At 48.1% G+C, this 22,247-nt stretch overlaps 3 protein-coding genes, 1 long non-coding RNA gene and 1 other non-coding gene across 6 annotated transcripts; 1 reads left to right on the top strand and 4 right to left on the bottom strand.

The window, feature by feature from the left end:
* Positions 1-55: 55 nt before the first annotated feature.
* LOC101761104 (protein SPIRAL1-like 1) lies at positions 56-3,350 on the bottom strand. Its single transcript, XM_012848762.3, has 3 exons — positions 3,006-3,350; positions 1,385-1,500; positions 56-473 (listed from the first exon to the last, which is right to left on the bottom strand). The coding sequence occupies exons 1-3, from the start codon at positions 3,220-3,222 to the stop codon at positions 459-461; spliced, it is 348 nt and encodes a 115-aa protein (XP_012704216.1). The 5' UTR covers positions 3,223-3,350; the 3' UTR covers positions 56-458.
* Positions 3,351-3,494: 144 nt separating this feature from the next.
* On the bottom strand, positions 3,495-3,576 carry TRNAS-CGA. The gene has a single exon. It is a non-coding gene; the product is annotated as a tRNA-Ser (tRNA).
* Positions 3,577-11,604: 8,028 nt separating this feature from the next.
* Positions 11,605-14,043, bottom strand: LOC101775922 (prohibitin-1, mitochondrial). The gene is made up of 5 exons (XM_004981052.3): positions 13,785-14,043; positions 13,569-13,685; positions 12,717-12,887; positions 12,395-12,607; positions 11,605-12,133 (listed from the first exon to the last, which is right to left on the bottom strand). The coding sequence occupies exons 1-5, from the start codon at positions 13,953-13,955 to the stop codon at positions 11,939-11,941; spliced, it is 867 nt and encodes a 288-aa protein (XP_004981109.1). The 5' UTR covers positions 13,956-14,043; the 3' UTR covers positions 11,605-11,938.
* Positions 14,044-14,491: 448 nt separating this feature from the next.
* LOC101775242 (shaggy-related protein kinase kappa) lies at positions 14,492-20,867 on the bottom strand. Of its 2 annotated transcripts, none has more exons than XM_004981051.4 (13): positions 20,478-20,867; positions 19,812-20,099; positions 19,378-19,476; positions 19,230-19,289; positions 18,867-19,139; positions 17,623-17,697; positions 16,458-16,514; positions 16,151-16,291; positions 16,021-16,071; positions 15,834-15,929; positions 15,423-15,506; positions 15,229-15,331; positions 14,492-15,053 (listed from the first exon to the last, which is right to left on the bottom strand). In XM_004981051.4, the coding sequence occupies exons 2-13, from the start codon at positions 19,962-19,964 to the stop codon at positions 14,965-14,967; spliced, it is 1,281 nt and encodes a 426-aa protein (XP_004981108.1). In that variant the 5' UTR covers positions 19,965-20,099; positions 20,478-20,867; the 3' UTR covers positions 14,492-14,964. The 2 variants fall into 2 exon arrangements, with proteins under 2 accessions (XP_004981108.1, XP_004981107.1); XM_004981050.4 differs by having other exon boundaries at positions 19,812-20,064; positions 20,478-20,865.
* LOC111255814 lies at positions 15,490-16,462 on the top strand. Its single transcript, XR_002675811.1, has 2 exons — positions 15,490-15,626; positions 15,829-16,462. It is a non-coding gene; the product is annotated as an uncharacterized LOC111255814 (long non-coding RNA).
* Positions 20,868-22,247: the final 1,380 nt, after the last annotated feature.

Below are 22,247 nucleotides of genomic sequence, written 5' to 3'. Positions count from 1 at the left end.
TAAAATGGACTTATTAAGATCATAGTCACAAGGAATACGCAGGAACAAAGTGAAGTGAGAAGAAACTCACAAGTTTGTACAGAAAAATGCTGGAAGAACTTGAGCATACAGATAAAGATCAAGTCACACCCCAGAAACGGATTGAGTAATAGTGAGCTGAGTATACCAATGTAACGCGCATGCATGGTGCGAACTAGTTCACATGATGAAAAACTTATTCCTGGTCACCAAGCCGCCATTTCAAGAAAAGCTTACAAAGCTCTTGCAGTGCGCATCCCGTGGGTCATCAGACCACAATTGGAATAGGTTTGCACAAAAGTGTAAACAAAACTCAGAAGTGAGTCGCATCTAACTTTAATGACATACTATGGCCAGAGGATGCCCGATACCAACATGAAACAATCACTTCAAGAACACTCCAAAACTCCACCGAGATGGACCGATCCGATGGGCGGCGCTTACTTGTCCTCCCCCTGATAGAAGAAAATAAAACATTAAGTATGTAAAACCAACAATTAGTTCACAAAAAACAAGTGCTCACTGCACTGCATTCTACTACAAGTAACGACTTGGTAATATAATCATCAGGACTCCTTCCAGTGGTGTTTTAAAAGGCAGAAATTCACCCAAGGATAGCAATACAATATCATCCAAAATATCATCTGATTGAGCTAGGGAAGTCATGCTTTCACCAAAAGGATAACAATAGGATAACAATGTGGTTTCACCTTAGGCTACAATCAATGTGAAAGTGGGGCACTTTCAAGAAAGCATCGATAAATCCATCATACGCTAAGCAAGTTGTATTCAGAAGATCACCAGAGTTCTCTTTGAGGGGGCAAAACAATACTACCTTAGGCTACAATCAACATGAAAGTGGGGCACCTTCAAAAAGCATCGATAAATCCATCATCATACGCTAAGCAAGTTGTATTCAGAAGATCACCAGAGTTCTCTTTGAGGGGGCAAAACAATACTACCTAAGGCTACAATCAACGTGAAAGTGGGGCACTTTCAAAAAGCATCGATAAATGCATCATCATACGTTAAGCAAGTTGTATTCAGAAGATCACCAGAGTTTTCTTTGGGGGGCAAAAGAAAACTACCTAGATAAAGTTCATAGATTGGAAGATGAATGCAGCAGTCACTAGGCACGCTTAGATCATGTGAGATAATCATATTATCCATAGAATAATATACCAAATGAATTATCAAAATCTGTACACAATGTTCATAACCATAGAGCTAGTAACTTTAGCATACCAGATAAAGACACACTGGTACATATAATGATGATGTTTAACCAGTCAGCAGATAGATCAACCAGGAGTAGTGAAAAGGAGATAGCAGTTACTTCAGAGTGGGCAGAAGGAATAGTTCATACTTTGGGTGACCACTTTGGAGGAGCACCATTGAATAAGTACGAGCATTCAGTGTATGCAGCTCCTATCCCCACACCAGCTCCAAGGGCAACCGACGCCCAGCGAGTAGTAGGGCTACCTGTACAAAACAGCACAACTCAACATGTCAACGGATGTAATCCAATAGTCAATGTTTCAAGCATGCAAACTTTCTTCTGCTGCAATTAGTATCTTCAGCGTATTACTATGGATGTATGGTTCAAAATTCAATAAGAGTCTAGGTCTAAAACTAATTTGGAAGTTTAGTGGACATCTAAAAACTTAATATTGCTTGCTAAACATACTCACGAGCTAAAGTGCACCAGAAACAAAAAAGGTGGTTTAAAGGAAACAAGCTCACTTCAGGTAACAAGAAAGCATTTCAGGAAAAAAAAAGACACAATATACAAGAAACAAGCTGCAATTCAGAAACGAAAGGCAGTAAACAGTGAGAAAAATACAGTTTCTAAGAAGATGACCTGCGGAAATAAAACAAGGTCCAAATTTAACTAACAGAATTGCAGATTATTCCATACAAAGGCAGGAAACTAGTTGATGATCAGATAATGATTTTAGATAGCCTCACATCAATGATCACCCAGAATAATACATCTTACATGCTACAATCAATTGGCCACGACATTAGAAAACAAAGGTGAAAGGATGGCAACTTAAAAGCAAATAGGCTGTGCAAACAAACTTATAAGATTCATTGTAGGAGTAACTAGCAAACTGGCCCACCCAAATTGCTTGGGAGTAAAAGGCTTTCCTGCTGCTGTTGTTGTATGGTGAGTAGCAAACTATGAAGCTATTTACCAATAAAAGTCAGTAAATCGCAATTCATATTAACAAAAAATAAGTCACAACAGAACCCTTTCCAGCACAGCTTGGCACTAGGCATGACCAACACAATAATCACCCTAATTATCCATGTCCCGAGTGCTATGCAGTAGCAGCACAATTCTTAATGATCTATAATTCCAAAAGACAACATGCAACTGAGCACTAAAGAATTACACCAGCACAAAGGTTCATAATACAAAATCATTAGACCAATTAGCAGGGCAATCAGCATATACCAAAGCACAATAAGCGCGCACGTTTTGCTAGCAACCATAGTCATCACCAATATAAGAAGCAATATAGCATGCTCCCAAAATCCATCAATAGGGCTCGTCACAAGAACATTCCAACGTCCTCACCGCCCCAGGTTCAGTTTAATTTTCTCATCGAACAGCCATTGATTCAATGACTCTACAAATAGCAGCGCGAAATTCATTTGCAAATGACTCTACAGCTCAATTCCGTAAAATGTGACATTATTAATCACAGGAGATCGCACGAAATATTATCTCTATATAATACCCTAAAGCAATCAGATCATACGTAATGTGCAAAAGGATGGTATCAATTGGAGAAGCGTAACCAACTTAGCTCGCCCCGCATCAGGGCAGGCAGGCTGGTCAAAATGGTGAACAAGCATCTCGCATCCCCACTAACCCTAGACCAACAGACGACACTACGAATCCATCGGCAAAACACCAAGCAGGCCGCAGCCAGATCTCAGGAAATAAAGCGCAATGGGAAGGTAAGGGGTTTCCTTACGGAAGAGGAGGAGGCCCGTGAAGGCGCCGGCGAGGGAGGAGTAGGCGACGCGGCGGATGGAGAGGTCGAGGCACGCGTCCCACTTGGCGTCCAGGTCGTACCGCGCCGGGATCCCCGACTTGGGAGGCGGGGACGAGGTCGCCGGCGCAGGCGCGGGGGCTGGCGGCGGCGGGGCGGGCGTGGCGGTGGGGGCGGCGTTCTCGGGCGCCTCCGCCATGGCGAGGGTTTCGCGACACGAGGAGAGGGGACGACGCGATTCGGGGGAGGGGAGGCAGAGAGAGAGAGGCGGAGACGACAGCTGGGCGGCGTTGGTTGTTGCTTCCGCTGTTCCGCTCTGGACGGGGGCTGTGCGAATGCCGTGCCTTGGAGCTTTTTGGTGGGCTGGGTGCGCTGCGAAGGCGATATGGCAATGGGCCGGGCCAGAAAAAGGCCAGTTTAGACTAGCAAAAAAAGAAATGTTTGATGGAAAAAATGGAGTTCGAAAAAATGCGTCGACAGCAGGATTCGAACCTGCGCAGGCAAAGCCCAACAGATTTCGAGTCTGTCTCCTTAACCACTCGGACATATCGACTTGATGACAGTTGGTCAGGAAACAATTATAATTAGTGATGGCATAGATGGCATCCGTGTGTTAATATTGGACGATGCTAATCACTGTATCTTGGGGGGAAAAAATGGATCCTGGCACACGGAGTGCAATTGTGCAATCCAACGTCTTGGCTGCAGACTAAAGCCTGAAAGTGAAACAGAAATGTGGAGCTGCATCATCGTTTTGTCCAGATATTGTAGATCCAGCATAAGGATCGAAGATACTGCATTGACAAAAGCAGTTTCCATTTTCACCGCATCCGTGGCAAGCAGTTCAGCCAACTGAGTTCAGGTACAACTGCAACTTCAAAATCATCTCTGGATTGCAACCTGTACCATGCCACAGTGGCATTGCTACTATGTCAGAATCAGGACCTCAATGTTGAAATTTAGCATACAACATGATACGATAAAGAATGTCGCGATGCATGGCACCTTGTCCATTTTAATCAAGGCATATATGCAAACTGCAGCAATACGTTTGGTTTGATTTGATCCATGTTCAAATGGCAGGCGCCGCCAGCCTCATCAATCTCCCTGACTGACCATGCGCTCATGCTCGGGATGGACGCGTAGGTGCGCATGTCCACGGCCAACTCCCTCACCGTGCTCGCCACCTCGTACGCGCCGGCGGCAACGGCGACGAGGGTCGACGTCGACCCGACCCGACGGCCCCGCGGCCGGTTGGCCCTACGTCCCCGTCCCATGGCCCATGGGCGGTTGCCAAGAAGACCAGAGCGAGCTGTTCATGAAGCAAGTGGCAACGAAGTTCCCCACGCCCCGTGATCAATCCGGCCTCCGCCGCGCCGCCATGCCTCCGTGCAGCTCCCGCGCCGCGCCTGTCTGCCCGACGAGGCCTATCATCCCCGAGCGCAACCCACGCCCGATCTGGACCTCACGAGATCGATCGGATGGCTGTCAAGGACCCAGGGGGGGACGGTATTTGAAATACCGTCCGCCCCCGGTCAATTGTTCTCGACTACCGTCCGCCCGGGTCGTCGCAAGGATGCCGCCTCCGCTGCACACCGTGCCTCGCCGGAGCAGCTGTTAAACGAACAGCTGTTCCAACATTGTTCTCTGAACATGAAGCAATGGTGCGGTGAGACGCCAGCGATGGAACTCGGAGCAGCGCTCCTGCAGCCGGCAGTAGGAAGCCAGGGCTGGCGGCGACGACGAGGTACGAGCCGGCACCACCACGGACGCTTGCCCAGAGGACTGTCCTCCGCTCGAAGGAAGCGGTGACGACGTTCCCCGCGTCCTCGGTCGACGTGCCCGCGAGCGTGCTCCACCAAGCTCCAGAGGGTGCGCCGGACATGGGCCTCCAGCCTCCGCCATGGCGGTGGGCGGTGGCGGCATCCAGCTCCGGCGCCTGCCTGACAAGGATGACCGCGTCCTCCGTCCGCCTGATCTGGACCGCACGAGCCCCATCCAACGGCTAAAAGGGTACCAGGGGTGGACAGACCTCCCTGCTTCGACGCAGCGACGCCGCCCTGGCTGCATCCCGTGGCTAGCCGGAGAGCCGCCGCGCCCAGGGACTTAATTCCGAACGACGACAGCTACGGCCGGCGACCCATGAGTGCCGCCTCGCTCTGTGCCTCGGCTCGCTGGAGCACCGCCAGCGTTCAGACCGCTAGACGTTGCGTCAATTGCCTTCCACCAACGACACACACAACATTTGGGGAATCGTCCAAAAACACTACTTGCCGGTGGGGAAGGACGGGCAGGTGGGGCCGGTGCCGGGGCACGAGTGCTTCCCTGACGTCGGCGGCAAGGTCCTCGGCGGCGAGGACGACGTTCACTGCATGTTGGCGATCTCACCATGAAATTGCAAGAAAAGAACATGAACTTTGATTCAACAAGCTATATAAAATTCAAGCACAGCATGTTTGATTCATACAACACCCTTGTTTACACCTGATATAAAACAAAAAAATTGTGCGCAGCTTAATCAGCATTCAGCACAAAGAACCTAGCTAATTCTAGGCTTCTAGCCTTGTCAATACATGAGACATGGAAGCTGGAAAGGATATGCTTGAAGAAAGCTCTGCATCATCCAGTGACTCTCTTGATGTTGGCATGCCAATGCCATCGCCGCTGCATGCGGTGTCTGGAGACCACGGGTGAACTCGGCCATGGGATCCGGCTCGGCCGCGTGTGCCTCCTGCATCTGCAAGGTCTGCTGCTCCTGTAGGACTCTGAACTCGCTGTCCCGCTCCAAGACATCCAAGAGGTCGGCGTCCGGTGGTGTAAACGTCGCTGGCATCCCGCTGGCCTCGCCGGACGTCGTCTCCGGGGCGAGCAAATAATCCTCGACTGTAATATCCTCCGTCATCGGGGGCGCTACCTTGACGGACCCGTCGTCTTGCTCCGGCTTGCTGCTATGCTGCTCCTCCTCGTCCCCGAACATCTCCATCCCTCTGATCCACTCCTCGACGTTGACTTGGGCCACATCCGACGGCAGCAGACCATACCAGGTCTCGACGAATTCGCCGTCCTGCGTGCTTAGATGCTGCTCCTCCTCGCCTCCGACGTTGACTTGGGCCACCGTAGAGGGCAGGGCATAGTCGTATGTCAAGAAGGTGTCCTGCTCGTGGAACAACAGGGCATAGTACGTTATTTCACACAACATGGTGGCCCCTCCTCTCCGTCGAGTTTCAGTACTTCTTTGTTAAATGGTTTATCATTATGATGTGGAATGCTTTGCCTCCGTTATTTTACAGTGCAGGCACATGTATGTGTCTGCGCAACTTTTGCTGAATGTGTTGTTCCGATTCTATTCATCTTGTATCTGATTTTCATTAACGAAGTAAACAAATTTATGAACTACTACGTCCTGCCATCTTGACATGTCTATGTGCGGTCAGACTGATAATGTATGGCTGCAGAGGCAAGGTATTCAATTTTCTTGATCAGATCCTGCTTCTCTTGAACCAGAGGGATCACTTCATGCTTTCGGAGCAGAAAATTTGCCTTCTATACCTTCTTATGAATTATCAGAGATCAGACATGAGTGATGTATGTTGGTCTCTACAAAACGAGGATTGCTGTTTGTATGTCTCGGTCTGATCAAAGATGTTCAGGTCACCATGCCTTGACAAGCCACACATCTCACTCTGCATAATCGATGTTACGAAGACTCTTTTCCTATATCTCCTCTGACGAGGATTCTTAAGACAATCCAAAAATAGAGAAAATCCAACCCAGATCTTCCAGTTAATATCTTAGCGTTGCTTGGATACTATACCTGATCGATTGTTTTTTCATTCTTTACTGCTGAAACAACACGTGATATCGGTAATCTCACCACGGATCACAACTAAATGATAATGGTACCCAAAAAAAATGATAGAACACGCCAAGCACAAAATAAAGGTTGGGGGTTGAAACTTAGTTGAATATTATTTGAACATGGCGCTTCTCAACTTATCTCTCATCATGAACTATCTAATTTCTAGCCCTGTGTCTTTAAGCACATCAGAAATCCATCTTAGAATGCCACGGATAATACAGACACATTGGTAACCTCAGATCATAACAGCAACACAAATAAACGCGTAGGAGAATGACACCAAGACACGATATTTGTTAACGAGGTTCGACCAATGTGGCCTACGTCCCCGGGGCAATGACTACGGGCGCTCCTCCCCGAAAACAGCAGCTGACATTGAGTCATCTTACATCGCACCGATGGTGCCCTTGTGTTTACTTACTACGCTACACTTTTGTACACCAAAACTTGCGTGGAGCTAATTAGCACACATGCATCAGTTTAGTTCTAGCCAGTGCTGCACATCAGAAGGCGAGGCCATGAAAGAAGCCGGCATCTGGTGGTGCCATTGCTGTTGGCGTGCCACAGCATCTGCTGATCATGAACTCGTACACGTTCACGTCGTCGCCCAACAACTTGCCGATGGTGAACTGGGTGCTGTCCTCAAACTGAAACTGCTGCTCTTCGGCCGCCAACAGGGATTGGGTGTTGTGCTGAAGAAACTGCTGCTCTTCGACCGGCAACGGGGGCTGGGTGTTGTGCTGAAGAAACTGCTGCTCTTCGGCCGGCAACGGGGGCTGGGTGTTGTGCTGAAGAAACTGCTGCTCTTCGGCCGGCAACAGGGACTGGGTGGTGTGCTGAAGAAACTGCTGATCTTCGGCCGGCAACGGGGGCTGGGTGTTGTGCTGAAGAAACTGCTGCTCTTCGGCCGGCAACAGGGACTGGGTGTTGTGCTGAAGAAACTGCTGCTCTTCGGCCGGCAACGGGGGCTGGGTGTTGTGCTGAAGAAACTGCTGCTCTTCGGCCGGCAACAGGGACTCAAGAATCGCCATCTCGTCGTCAGTAAGCGGAAGCACGTCATGATCCAAGAAGTCCAGATCGACGCAGTGCTCTTCGGCCGGCAACATGGATCGGCAGTGCTGCTCCTCCTCGCCTCCGACGTTGACTTGGGCCACCGTGGAGGGCACAGCATAGTCGTCGGTGAAGAAGAAGGTGTCCTGCTCGTGGAACAACTTGACCGGCCGTGCCTCGGGGTGCTCACCGCCGGCCTTGCGCTTGGACGTCTTCGACGCGGCGGACGACGGCTTCACTTGCGCGCGTGGCGACCGGTAAATCTTGCACAGGACGTAGTCGCTGCCGCCGGTGGCGTCGTCGTATTCCATCATGCACCACCCGAGCCTGCTGAAGGATCGGCCGTCCTTGCGCCCGTAGGACAGGTGGCAGACCGTGCCGCCGCCTTCCGATCCTTTGACTTCCTTGGCGCCGGCCTCCGAGTGCCAGCACGTGTCGCTGGCGGCGATGGCGCGCTGCCTGTGCCCGCCGGGCCTGCCGTGGGTGCTCTTGTACTTCTTGACGCAGTAGAAGTACCAGACACTGGTTCCCGGCGCCGGCTCCAGGTCGGTGACGAGGTCCTCGGGTGCGGCGGAGCACACGTCGGCGTGGTGGACGAAGTGGACGGTGGCGCCGGCGCGGAGGCGGTGCAGGAGGGCGATGGACGCGTCGTCGCCGGTGTCCTCGGCAGCCATCGAAGTCGAGGGCGATCGGATCGTGGATGAAGGTCAGAAGGTTCTTGGTTCTCGGCGAGATCGAGGAGGGGATGATTGGATCGTAGGCGAAGGTGTGGTTCTTGGCGAGAGGATGGAGGGAGGGCGATTGGATCGTAGGTGAAGGTCAGAAGGTGCGCACGGCGCTTATAAAGACACGAAGACTTAGGTGTCAAGTTTTCGCTGGATCTTTTGCCATGTCCGCGGAGCGGCAAACTTGAGATAATCGTGGCAGCGTTCGTTTCAGTCCGACACTCAGCACCGGTTCGTTTGATTCCGACTCAACTCTGCAGGGGTGAGTTGCCGCCATTACGCTGCAGATTCTTCCCTCAACAAAAAGGCGCCCACGGCAGTCGAGCCCGCAGCGCCGGAGTTCCAAGACCAGCCGAACGACGACGACGACGACGTAATTGAGATCAGCCTCGACGAGTTCTTGGGTTCTTCGGCGTCCCGCGCCGTGCCGCCACGCGCTGCTCAGCCGGAATGCGCCGCCTCGTGCGTCCAGACGCCGTCACGACAGGATCGATCTACGGACGGCGACGTGATCGAGTTCAGCCCTGAGAAGTTGACGGTTGCTTCGTCGCCCGAGCGCGGCAGCACACCGAGTGCACTCCCCGACGACGACGACGACGACGACATGTGCGGCCTGGCGTGTCCGCCAATGTACGGCGCGTACGTGAACTGATCTTATCGGAGCCCCTCGTGCAGTTTGATCCGGCCTTCATCGAGGAGTTCATCAGCTACACTTGTTTCTGACAGTGTTAACGCAAATTTACCCACTCTTTACTCACACATGCAATTCCTGATATCATGAGCATGATCTAATAAAACATGCATCGTTGTTGTTGTTGTTTTTGTTTTCAGCAGCCATGCCTCGATTTTGATCCTATTTTCATGATTTACAATCTGTCCAATCTGTCCATGCCGACTGATCGGGTTGCTCTATGATTGTATATATTCTCTTCACAAGACAACCTGCTGGCAGCCTGTGCACTTGTGTTCTGCCGGAACATCTCCCGTCTCCGCAGCACGGCGTGGCTCGCCGGAGCGCTGCCCCATTTGGACCCAGCTCAAGGTGTCCCTCCATCCAACATTGGCGGCCATGTCCTGACCGGTGTTCCGAACGGCGGCCACGGCAGGCGCCACATGGACGCCGTCTCGCTCTGTGCCCTCGGCTCTTCCTTGCTCGTCCCCGCCGCCGCCGCCTCTCTTCCCCTTAGAGCCGTCAGCCTACGGTTGCATCCTCCGGTTCGCATCGCGGAGCAGGTAGCTCGCGCACTGCCGCATTATTCGCGCCGCCGGCTACTACCGGCCGGACCTATTCCGGCGCGGCGAGAAGAACCTGCTCTCGCCGCGTACTCCCGTGCGGTGACAAGCAGACGCCGGCGCGCCCTGTTCCACAGAACGATGTCTCCTGTCCCAGTTTAATTCGAACCATGGAGGCCGCGCTCCGGGACGGCTTGGACGGGAAGACCAATGCAAGGAGCGCTGGAACATCGATGGGCTCGTCGGCGTCCATCACTGGACGCGGCTGGCGTGCGAGCTCCGCTCCTTTCTGGCCCAACGGCACCGCGCTCCACTTCATCTGCACCACAAGTATAGTATAGGTGTTCTGGTTCTTCTGATCGCCATGGAGTGCATCAACGGCGACGTCGTGCTCGGGCGAGCGCGCGCTCGTGGTGCAGGGCCAGGCCAGCGCGCCGCGACGCCGCCGGAGCCCGGCGAGGGGGCGCCACGGGCAAAGCGCGCGCGGTCGTTCCGCATGCGGGAACTGCGCCTACCCCGCCGCGGCGGTCACCGTCACGGTCGAGAACCAGCGCTCGTCGGCGCGGGCGTCCCCTCCCCGGCGTTCAACGTTTTGCGGAAAGCCTCTATCGCGACCCAGCACTTTACAAAAACCACCTTATTAATCGCGATCCAATTATTTGCACAAAACACCCTAAATCGGATCGCGATCGATCCAATTATTTACACTAAATTCCCTAGACATTTTCAGAATAGTCCCTCCGCCATGACCGCTGACGGTCTCCCCTCCCTGCGCGGCCATGACCCGCCGCGCCGCCTCGCCGTCGCCTCCGCTCCTCCTCCTCCTGACATATCCTCCCCTTTTCCCGCCGAAGCTCTCTTGTCTCGTCCGCCTCCCTCCGCCTTTGCCATCGTCGGGGCCGGGCGGCGGCATCGCCATGGTTTGGCGCCGCCGTCAGGCGCGCAGGAGCGAGGCCATCGCAAGAGGCAACAGGTGGTTCTGGGACTAAGAAGCAGCACCGATCGAGTGCTGGGCCGCTGGCTCGACCTCCGCGCCGGCGATTCTTTCTGGGGCGCCGGAGTCAAGCTAGCTCCCCGGGTTCGCCTGCGTCAAGCCCGCGTTCTTCCCGGAGCGGACCAGCTGTAGTGTCACGATGTACCAGAGCGGCGGGCGGGCGTAACGGGATAACGACCGCCGCGGCTGTGGGAGGACCTGTACGCCGCCATCCGCGACGCGCGGCGCCGGACCGGATCGTGTACGTGGGCGGGTGGTCGGTGAACTCGGAGACCACGCCGGTGCGCGACGCCGGCCGGCCGGACGGTCCCAGGCGCCGAGGGTGTCACGCTGGGCGACCTGCTGGAGCGGAACGCCGCCGACGGGTCGGCCGTGCTGCGGTGCTGGTGATGCCATGGCAGTACAACACGTCCGTCTCGTTCCTCGGCAGCTCCGGCCACGCACGACGAGGTTTGCCCTGCTTGGTGAGCTGCAGAGCAGATTGGAAGTAGCAACTTAACAGCGATCATAACAACTGAGGGATAAAAATTAGATCTTGATGCGATGGTGTACGAGGGGAATCCAGGAATTTCAGTGGCACACAGTGCAGCTATGCAATGTAAACTTTAGTAGCACTACACTCTTGGACTTGTGTTAACTATCACAGCTCCTACCGTTTGCACATCATTGTGACTGGTAAGTATATGGTGGAAGAGAGTGCTTAGCAGGCATACAGTACACTGGAAAAGTATCATATGCAAGTTCTTATACATAACAAAACAAAAATATTCACGCTAAACTTCATGACTAGCTACCTGCAGAATCCCGGCAACAAAATTAAGATTCCAACTTATTAGCAAAATGGGCAGCGACGCAATTCTTTTTTACGAGTCTCTAAGAACGACATACACTTGAATGACCATCTCACGATCGATCTTTTTGCTGATAGATAGACACATTTGTCACACAAGCAGTTTGATATGTCGTGTCGCGAAGGGACTCAACAAGACAAGTGTTCCTCTTAAACTAAAAAAAAAGACAAGTGTTCCTCTTAAACTACTCCTCTGCGGAGACTTCACTTCTTTTGCTTGCCGCTCACACTCAGCTGTTGGAGTCCAAGCAAAAGGTCATTGGAGTCAAGGAACACCCTGTTGTTTGAGCTCGCCATGGTGTGTGAAATCTCCCTCGCAGCTTCAATCTGTCTCAGAGCCAGGAAAGCGGGGTTGTTGGCAATGGCCTGACCAATCAGCTCTGCACTCTTAGCCTCACCCTGTTCAAATGCAAGTCCCAACCAGAAAGTGATTCAGATTCAGGGTAAAAAGAAAAAAAAATGCAACGCACATATACAACTACAGAGATACAAATAACACAGTTGATACACTTTCTTTGCAAGTAAGCAGGACTACAAACATATATTAACATCACAAATGAAGTAGATGAAAATCATAACATTTCTATTGCTTATGATCTTTACATGTTATACAAGTAAGGCCAAGGACATGCTTATATACAGGAAAAGGTAGCTACTAACCTGAGCCCTGATGATCGCACTTTGCTTGTCTTGCTCAGCCTTCTCAACAATGAACTTGGCACGCTCTGCTTCTTGGGCAGCAACCTGTTTTGCTTCAATGGCATGTGTAAACTCTTTCCCAAAGCTGAGGCTTGTGATGGACACATCATCCAGTGCAATATTGAAGTTATTGGCCCTCTCAGTCAGAATCTTCCTAATCTCCCTGCTTACAGCCTGCATTAGATGCATCAATTGTTATCATATTCCTAATATGCCGCAACTATAATATGCTGTTACCACAACCAGCTATCAAGGGAACATGTCTAAAGACGTGAAATGGTACCTCTCTTTGGGTGATCAGCTGACTGGCATTGTATTGCGCAACCACAGCCTTGAGCGTTTCATGAATGATTGAAGGCAGGACTCTCTCATTGAAGTTCTCCCCCAGGTTCCTGTAGATTTTAGGTAGCTGATCCGGCATTGGTCGCGTAAGAACACGAAGACCAATCCTCACCTGTCAAAGTTACCAACTTGTATCAAAATCAAGTTTACAAAGGAACACAGTGCTGATATACTCTGGTTCTGGTAGAAATGCAAAACAAGAAAATTGCAAGTACACACACATAAAGACAACTACCTCGCATGGCCAGTATTTCTCTTGAAATACAATAAAACTTGAGCAAACCATTTTAAAATGGTGATAGGCTATGGTGAGCAAAAAGCTGCATTAACTTGCAATACTACAAAGTACAAAAGGGTTTTGAACATGGGGTTTGGTTATGTATAGAGCTGAAACAACACATCATATTACAATTATTCAACTGTTTACTATAAAATCAAAGACATCCTCAGAACATAATGCAAATCAAGCTACCGACAGTCTATGGGCTGCATCATTGCTAGGACTAAACTACCAAGGGGTTATGTAAAAAACTGTGCTAATAACGGCTGCTGTGGATTGCAACTTGCAACAGAATAATGGTTCAAAGTGATGGTGCCAAATTAGCTATTAAATCCACGCAATCGGCAATCAGTTCAGAACCAGAGAAGATTCCAACAAGCTGCAGTCACATAATCTCAACTATTGCTACCAGAAGTTTGATCCTTTGGTCCCAAAATACAAGTGATTAGGCATGCACATCGAGCAGTACATTCACTACAAACTGAGTGAATGCGAATCGAGAAGGAGATTTACCATCTGGAGATCCCGGCTTCCGGAGGTGCTCTCGACGAGGTTGGGTCGGGCGCGGACGTCGTAGATGATGGGCCTCTCGATCCACGGGATCATCAGGTGGGTTCCTTCGGGGTACACCTGCGCCGGAGACGAAAAGGCAAATCGAAACCCAATCAAAATCACATTCACACATCGCATCACCACGGCGCGGGGAGGCGAGGCATAGGGGCGGCTCACCTTGTCCTTGATGCCCTCGATGCGGTTGAAGACGATGGCGCGGTGGCCGCCCTCCACGTTGTAGAAGCTGTTGAGGACGGCGTAGAGCCCCGCGCCGCCAACGAGCGCCACCTTCACGAGCGCGCTCCCGCCCGCCGGTGCGCTGGGCATCTTCGCTCCCTTGAAGCTCATCTCGCCGGCGGAGGAGGTCGCCGGCGGCGGAGGCCGGGGGTTTAGCTAGGGTTTTGAGTAGTTGGAGGGGGGGGGGGGGGGGGGGGGGGGGGAATGGGGAGAGGAGGCGGGCAGGTGGAGACGGAGGTGGAAGACGAACAGGAAGAGCGGTGTGGTTAAGTTGTGCGGGCCGGGAGATTGCAGCCGTTAGATTTTCGATCGGACGGATGAGACGGGCCCGGGGGGCTCGGGTTCTTTCCTCCGCTGCAAGAAAGGATGCGGCTGCCCCGGCTGGTCTGTCTTGCTGTGCAAGATGATTAGAGCGAATCGGACGGCTGAGATTATCTTGCTTTCTTGCGAGCAAAGTTGATATAATTATATTTTTCGCGTGAATGAAAATGAAAGAAAAATAATGGATTCTTATTCCTTTCTCGGAGAGGTCGTGAGAAATTGGTCTGATTATTCACTCCCAAATCTCAACCTGAAAATATAACTAAGGAAATCATTTTGAACTGTAACAAAATCGGGATGATTTTGAACTGTGACATAGCATTGCATAACAGGAAGCACTGCATTTTTGGCTGTAATTTAGGTAAAAAAAAAGAACACTAGTAGCTGACAGCCTCTTTCCTGAATGGTTATCATCCAATCACTCTCACAGACCCTCATCACTCAGCAACTACCTTTTACCCCACACAAGCTTCACATAACCAAGCCTTGAAGCGAGTTCAAAAGAATTTTAGAAAATTTCAAGCCAGAGAAGCATGAAAACTATACAAGAAGCTTCACAAGCCTCTCACTCACACCACTGCAACCGGAATCTCCAACCTCTCAAGGTCAACAGCACACCGCACACTTCAACCTCACATCCTGGAACAACTCTGTTGTACCTCAAGGATCTCATCCACACAAAGCTCCAAAGAAAGAAGGGGGACCAGGGAAGGAAGGAAGGAAAGGAGAAGCTACAGCTTTACAAGCTTCTTCCCTCAGGGAACAAACGGCGGAAAAAGGGCAAAAAGATCAGCGAAAACTAGGTTCGCAGCGCCATGAACAAACTCTGCCTTCTCGCGTGCTCTGGGACAAGGCGCTCCACGACTCCTGGAGGAACACCTTTCAGCTCTGTCAAGATTGCAAACAGCTGATCAGTTTAGCTGAGGATAAATCTGAAGCAGGTAGATTAATTCTGAGGTAAGTATCATTTTTTTTTGGAAGGGAGTATGTTAATTTAAGGGAGCAGAAGATTGACTACTGACAGAGAAAACGACACTGCTGTTTCAGTACAATTATATGCTACCTTGAGATCTGAAGTTGAAGAGAGGAGGCAGAGGCCGCCCATTCGGTAGACGAGTGTTTGGGTCTCTCAGCTCATCAAAGAAGGGATGCATGCAGGCTTCCAACTGAAGAATTGCTCCCCAGTTAGAAGAGTGAAAGCTCACTATGTATCATGTCAGATAGTGTCAACCAAAATAAAAGTTCACGGGGCCTTACAGCAGTGCACCGTAGATTTGGTGAGTACTGCAGAAACCTGCTAACAAGATCCACTGCTTCAGGTGGGAGCTTTTTTTGAAAAACCTGGATAGAAGAGAGCTTTGTGATGACATAGGAACCACAAGAGAAAAATGTTCATTCAGTTTTTGCATCTGAGGACTTGCGATGCGGACATTGCTTGCATGCCTGACTTCAATAGTAAAAGTAAGTGGGCAATACTCTAGTTGAATTCTAAACATCAATTTTCTCAGTAAATTTCACAATTAAAAAATGCAACAGTCTTATAGTGTACATATCTGAAACCTCCGTGTTTCAAAGTATGCACTAAGCTGTATAAATGTGTTCCGTTTGTGCATATCATGCATCCATTTTGTATGACAGTTAATTACAGCTAGTCTCCATGCAGATTACCTTGTGCCATGGATGAGCTTTAATTTGCGGGAACTTGAACTCCGTGTAGTTTGGGTTCATGCACTTGATCTCTTCCCTTGTTGGAGTACCCAAAACCTGCGAGTTGCTATGCCTCAATATGCCATGGATCATGGTGCAGAAGAAGGCAGCGAAACATTGAAGATAAAAGACACCACAAGAAAATCACCTTGATGATCTCAACCAGTTGGTCAACTCCACTTTCTCCAGGAAACAGAGGCTACATGGATGAATGTCATCAGAAGAAGCAGTAATAAGGTAAGAACCAGAGCGAGGGAAGGAGACTGAATGTGCTCAACCTGGCCTAGAAGCAGCTCTGCCATGACACAGCCTGTTGACCACAAATCAATAGCAGTAGTATATTCCGTTGCACCAAATATGAGCTCTGGTGCCCGGTAATACCTTGAGCATATGTAGGAGATGTTTGGCTCTCCTTTGACCTGCATGTTTGCAAAAATACCATCATGGCGATTTTTGTACAAAAAAGATGTACCATGTCTAGGTAAGCCACCTGCATTTGTTTACTCTTTTCAAGTAATGTAGTGTGTGTTCATATGTAACATTCTTTGTGCATTCAATTGTGGTTAAAATTAGAAGATAGCTCACCAAGACTTTAGCACTTCCGAAATCACAAATTTTGAGCTGGTGTGTATGTGGGTTAACCTATAGTGAAAAGATAAGTAAATTATATCAGTCATCGCAAATAAGTACTCGGAACTGCGCAATTCCTGAGGTAGAAAAAAAAGAGGTCAACTACCAGAGCAGTAGTTACCTCAGCATTTAGAGGAGACAAAACAAATAAAGCCCTTTAGGTATGCACAAATATAAGACAATTATGGGAACCTCATTTTGCATATGCTGTATGATTGTCAATGTAAGATTGTTTTGAGTTTAAAAATTGGATGCCAAGTTCTAACAGTTTCTCCTGCTTCCTCAAACAATCTCTAATCTATGTGATCATGGTCATGGTGGGTTAATGAGCTAGCTAGTTGCAGTGATCTTTCATGCTGTCCTCTCTGCGGCTCACCATATGCTCAAATATATTTTATACTGTTTTAGCATTTAGGCACTAGTGGTATGGACAGATGCAATTGACATCTGGAGCTGGGAGCATGGCTTTTTATTGAGTTGCATTACCCAGACTCGTGATACCATGAAAGCAAATATGGCTAGGGAAATTGTAGATTGATTATGGAGATGCATAGCACGTACACATATATAGGCAAGGGTCCTAGGGTTGGTTATAGATGCAATCACCAAAGGAGGAACCCTTGCCTATCCTACAAGTAAACCCTGGAGAGGGGGTGCGGCGCCTGGCTCCCAAGGGGGGGCAAGGGGGCGCATGGGCCTAGCCAGGCATAAGCCCAATTACATATTCTAACACTTTTGTCCAGTCTTAGGAATAAAAGATGACGAAATATTCCGAAGAGAAGATACCATCGACAAGACAAACAGCAAATACAGGATGTACAATATGATATCATGCAACCTAGCCACTAAACAATGCACATGAGATAGCATCTACTATATAGGAACAATGTACAAGTTGATTAATGTTTCCAATTTCAAACTGGTTATAGATGTTGGGTGGAACTAACCAATAATTATGACATCAGGTTACATATGTACCACAAACTCAGTTCCACTCATACAAACCAAATGGCATTTTATGGTGTTACCATGTTATCCCAACAACACAAACACGATAAATATGAATGATGCATGCAATGTAACATATTTATTATACAAAAGAAAGAGGTGCAAATCTCACAAGAACATTCTGGGGTTTGATATCACGGTGGCAGATGCCAATGCAGTTATGTATATAAGCAAGTGCTCGGCATATCTGCAAAGTCAAGAGATTTAGGACAAAAATTAGATATCTTGATGCACAGCAGAAATCTGCGCTAGGATATGACCACCTACTACTATAAGGTAAGTGAAGGCAACTGGAAATTGTTTGATCCAACGACTATAAGGAGCAAACAAAATTATACTAAAACACATGAGCAAACATTCTCACTGACGTACAAGACAAAACACAGCTGATAAAAAATTGAGCCACACAAACAATCATGCCAGCACTAATTGTAAGTTACACAGTAATGGCCAATGTTAGTCCCCGAAGAGTGTTGAAGTCACTTGGCCAACTAAACTTAAGCATTTAAATCTCCTGTGGACATGGAGATACTCTGTACACTAGCAATCATTCAAAGGGCTCACTCTAAACATATAGCAAGCAAGTTGCAGAACACAAATCCAAACACAGGATAATTGACAAGCTGTCCCCATTGGACCTTTAAATGTCTTAGCTTGGATTCTTCATGAAAACAATCAATGTGAATCATTGATAGGGAACTTCAAGAGAGGTTCCATACTTCCAGCACAGTGCTACTGTTGATGATAGTCGATAGACTTCAAACAGATATGAGGCAAACATATGGTTGCCAAGAAGATAATATTACAATGCCACCACACTTCTAGTTCTACAAGGTACCACGTAGATAAAAGTAAATACATGTTTAATTTTAGGGAATAAACATGATCTATATGTATATTATCTTAATTTCTGACTCTATGTGAATTATTATCTGTAATATAGATCATCGGGACCCATGCTCTATTTTCTCCATTATTTTAATTTTATTCCAAATGGATGAACATGAAAAAAATAATGTCCTACAGAATAAGATTCACATCCATAACACCAAACCTCTAGAATGGAACATGTGGCATGCATGCCTTATGACCACTGGACAACTCTACTGAACTAGTACCCCACATTTTCCGGAATCTATTGTCTTGTCCCTTTCAGAATCAGCTAAATGATAATAAAACGTGGCAGGGCCTCTAAGAGATGTTATTATTCCTACTATTTAGAAAAATACATAGGGCACAAACGTGTTAATAATTCGTAAAGGAAGCGCTCTAATTAGAAGATCAATGGTAAAAGCGAGGGAAGTAACAATAGCATTTAACATGCATGATTAGTAAAAACACCTAGTCAAGGCAGACCTGATATGTGTACAGTTTGACATAAATGTGGGGCATCCGTTGATTCATTCGGTTGTACTGCCTTGCAATCCTGTTCACTGTCTCTGGAACAAACTCAAGAACAAGATTGAGATAAAGCTCGTCCCTTTCAGTGGTTGAAAAGAAGTAATGCTTAAGCCCGATGATGTTAGGATGGTCAAGCATATGCATGATTTGCAGCTCCCTGTTCTTGTAACGCTTGTCTTGAAGAACCTTTTTTATGGCAACAATTTCTCCTGTTTCTCGGCATTTGGCCTAAAGAGTTAATAACAATGAAAAGGTTACATGCTTTTCACTATCAATTAGGATAGAACAGTTAAGACAACAGAAAGGTGAGATGTTAACCTGATATACAACCCCAAAAGAACCAGTTCCAACCACATGTTCAGCAATGTATGTGACCGACTGTTTTGCAAAACAGTTTGTTATTTGCTGGATATTATTTTTAATACCAGGCACCATATATCAAGAACTGAAGTAAAATTACCCTCACCTGTTTAGGCAGGCCGTTATGCCCGCGAATTGTAGTCGCTTTTATGTGACTAGCTTCATTACTAGAACTATCAGTCACATCTGAGCCTGACCCCATGTCCTGCAAAAAAAACCAAGTTTTTTCCTATAACAAAACAAAGTACATAATTGATTGACGAGTTTCTTTAGATCCTCTGGAACAAGAAAGAATAAGTGATAAGATTGTGAAGCAATAACACATAACATGAATTTCCAGGTTGGAGATCACATTGCCAATATGCAGTACAGGAGATCACATATTTTTGTATGCTTCAGTATACAATGCTACGTTAATGAACCACACATGAGTGAAGAGGCTGGATTTGTGAATATATTTTCTTTGAATGTGGTGATTAAGTGACAAAAACATCAACATCAAGTCCAGCTATAAGCAATCAAACAGTAGTATAAACCTACCCTTTCATCATCAGCATCTGCTTTGGCATCCCACAAGTGCATTTCCAGCATCTCCCTTCCCAGAAACTCGACCGAGCTGGCTGATCCCTCGAACCCATTCCCTTGCCTTGAGGAGCTCGCAACACCACGATGCCTTTGTCCAGAATACGCCATGACTCAGCTGAGTGGTAACCGATAATGCTCAATCAAGATCACCAAGGTCAAGATGAGCAAACACTGCAGTGTGCAGTTTCATCGCTTGTGGAAGGTCAGCCTGACATGGGTAATGCCCGGTAAATTAAACGACAACTGCATGAATAAAACTGTCCATGTAAAGGATAATTTTAATCCAAAATCACACAAATACAGGGGGGGAAACGCCAGAAAACATTCTGCTGGTGATTCAAGCAACTCAGAGAGTACAGAACATCCGAGTTTCCAGCCACCCAGAGATCAGGCAAAACTCTTGGCTAAAAAAGCAGCTGCAACTTTCTCCAAATCGTGACGGATCAAACCCAAAATTGAACTGAATACCCTCCGACATAAACTGGTCGATCCACCCCAAATCCAATACCCCGATAATTGGTCCAGAATTGTGGAAACCGGAGCCAAAGAAGACATCGAAGAACCATTTCAATCCCCGGGTGGGGGTGGGTCAGTGGGGATCAAAGAATCGAGAGCCAGTACCTCAAACTGAAACCACGCCGAGATCGACGACGACAGGTTGTTGTAGCAGATCAAACCACATGCCCTTCGAAGCCTCGCGGTTCTTGCGGCCTTGCCTTGGGGTTCTTGTTGGGTAGTGGGGAGAGGAAGAGGGTTGGGACTCTGAAGCAAGTTGGTGGGGGCGAGCGAGTGAGGTGTTGAGGGGAGGAGGGAGAGGGAGTGAGGTAGTGGTCAGTGGAGGGCAGCTGCTAGCTCTTGGTCCTTCCAAACTTTTCCATTTCCGGTAAAAAGAATTGGCATGGCATGGAAGGACCAGAGAAATTTATTGGGGAGATCATGGAAGTTGCAGGGGAGCGAGAAGCCCGGCCGGGTGGGGGTTGCCGGAGATGCAGATGCCAACAAAACACAGGCGCGTGAGCTGTGAAGGTGCGCGGTCAAATTCAGCAGTGAAAACAGAGACTGATGGATGTGAGCTTGACAGGGAACTGACTTGTGATGTGCAGGCATTTGTTTTTAGTAGCAACTTGTGTTCATCCTGTGCTGGAAACTCGCGTCAAATTTGCAGTTATTATACATATAAATTGACTTTCGGATGGAACTTTATCCATGTTTCATGAATAAAGCACATAAAGTGGAAAAAAGATGACTTTTTGATGGATATACAATGATGATAATTTGGTTGTTCTTTTCCAGGAAAAAGGAGAATGAATTTTTTTTGTGCACAGGTGCTGCTCAAATCAAAAGATTGCATAGCTGGCATTTTGTTGCTGAATGACTTTCAGCCAACTGCAGACTTCAGTCATGCAAAGGTCTTAACACAACTGCGCACATGGTTCTCCCGTACCAGAAAAATCTCGACCAAAAGCCTGCATGTGCCACAGAGCTTTCGGTAGAACAATACAACGAGCATGGTTCCCTTGACGCGACCACTTTGTCAGAAGCAGCGCCCCTCTTAACAATGTGGGGGCAGGCAATGCAAGCTTCATGTATATCTGAATCAGCACGGTACAATATCATGCCATATTTTTTTCAACTACTAGACGCTAAACGCTTGGAGCATGGTTCCACGGACCGGTGCATGTCACGTTTAATGTTCAAAGGTTAATTAGAAGGAATAAATATAAATTAATTATAAAACTAATTACACAGATGGAGGCTGATTCGCGAGACGAATCTATTAACCTTAATTAATTCATGCTTAGCACATGTTTACTGTAGCATCACATTGTCAAATCGTGAACTAATTAGGCTTAATAGATTCGTCTCGCGAATTAGCCTCCATTTGTACAATTGGTTTTGTAATTAGTCTATGTTTAATACTTCTAATTAGTATCTAAACATTCGATGTGATAAGAATTTTAGTTTGGACTAAACCCTACACCAAAGTAACCAGGTTACATGTTGTAACATTCTTGTTCATCATCCTGATGCTCTTTTCAACAGCCAAGAAAAATGTAGGTTGTCTTTCTGTGTATGTAAGTAGTATGCGCTCAAAAGTCATATCCACTGGATCTGCCTGCCTGCAACCAGAGAAACTTTGATGTAGTAGCAAAAGAAGCAGTCGCATGCTATTTGCCCAAACGAACAGCAACAGGAAACAAGTGGTGGTAACAAAAAAAAAGCGGGCACTGAAAAGGCCCACCGGGATAGCTGTCCTGTTCACTCACACATCATGCTACTGTCATTCGTTGACCGGGTCAAATGGGCCTCGCAGCTAGAATTCATCAGTTCGCATATGCTACTGTAAAGTGTTCATGTGAGCTGTGCCGTGAGAAGGAGAAGCATCATTAT

Source organism: Setaria italica, chromosome IX (genome assembly GCF_000263155.2).
Source record: "Setaria italica strain Yugu1 chromosome IX, Setaria_italica_v2.0, whole genome shotgun sequence".
NCBI lineage: Eukaryota > Viridiplantae > Streptophyta > Magnoliopsida > Poales > Poaceae > Setaria > Setaria italica.
This window is presented reverse-complemented; position numbering and strand designations above follow the sequence as displayed.

What these genes read in the sequence shown, in the direction of transcription:
- LOC101775242 (XM_004981051.4), bottom strand. Translation starts at nt 19,964, where the DNA reads ATGGCGTATTCTGGACAAAGGCATCGTGGTGTTGCGAGCTCCTCAAGG. An exon ending in TCAAACTGTACACATATCAG is followed by an intron (nt 17,698 to 18,866) that starts GTCTGCCTTGAC and finishes TTGACTTTGCAG; the next exon opens with ATATGCCGAGCACTTGCTTA. An exon ending in CTTCAACTTCAGATCTCAAG is followed by an intron (nt 15,054 to 15,228) that starts GTAGCATATAAT and finishes CAATCTTGACAG; the next exon opens with AGCTGAAAGGTGTTCCTCCA.
- LOC101761104 (XM_012848762.3), bottom strand. Translation starts at nt 3,222, where the DNA reads ATGGCGGAGGCGCCCGAGAACGCCGCCCCCACCGCCACGCCCGCCCCG. An exon ending in CACGGGCCTCCTCCTCTTCC is followed by an intron (nt 1,501 to 3,005) that starts GTAAGGAAACCC and finishes TGTTTTGTACAG; the next exon opens with GTAGCCCTACTACTCGCTGG.
- LOC101775922 (XM_004981052.3), bottom strand. Translation starts at nt 13,955, where the DNA reads ATGAGCTTCAAGGGAGCGAAGATGCCCAGCGCACCGGCGGGCGGGAGC. An exon ending in AGCTGATCACCCAAAGAGAG is followed by an intron (nt 12,608 to 12,716) that starts GTACCATTTCAC and finishes CATCTAATGCAG; the next exon opens with GCTGTAAGCAGGGAGATTAG. An exon ending in GTGCGATCATCAGGGCTCAG is followed by an intron (nt 12,134 to 12,394) that starts GTTAGTAGCTAC and finishes GCATTTGAACAG; the next exon opens with GGTGAGGCTAAGAGTGCAGA.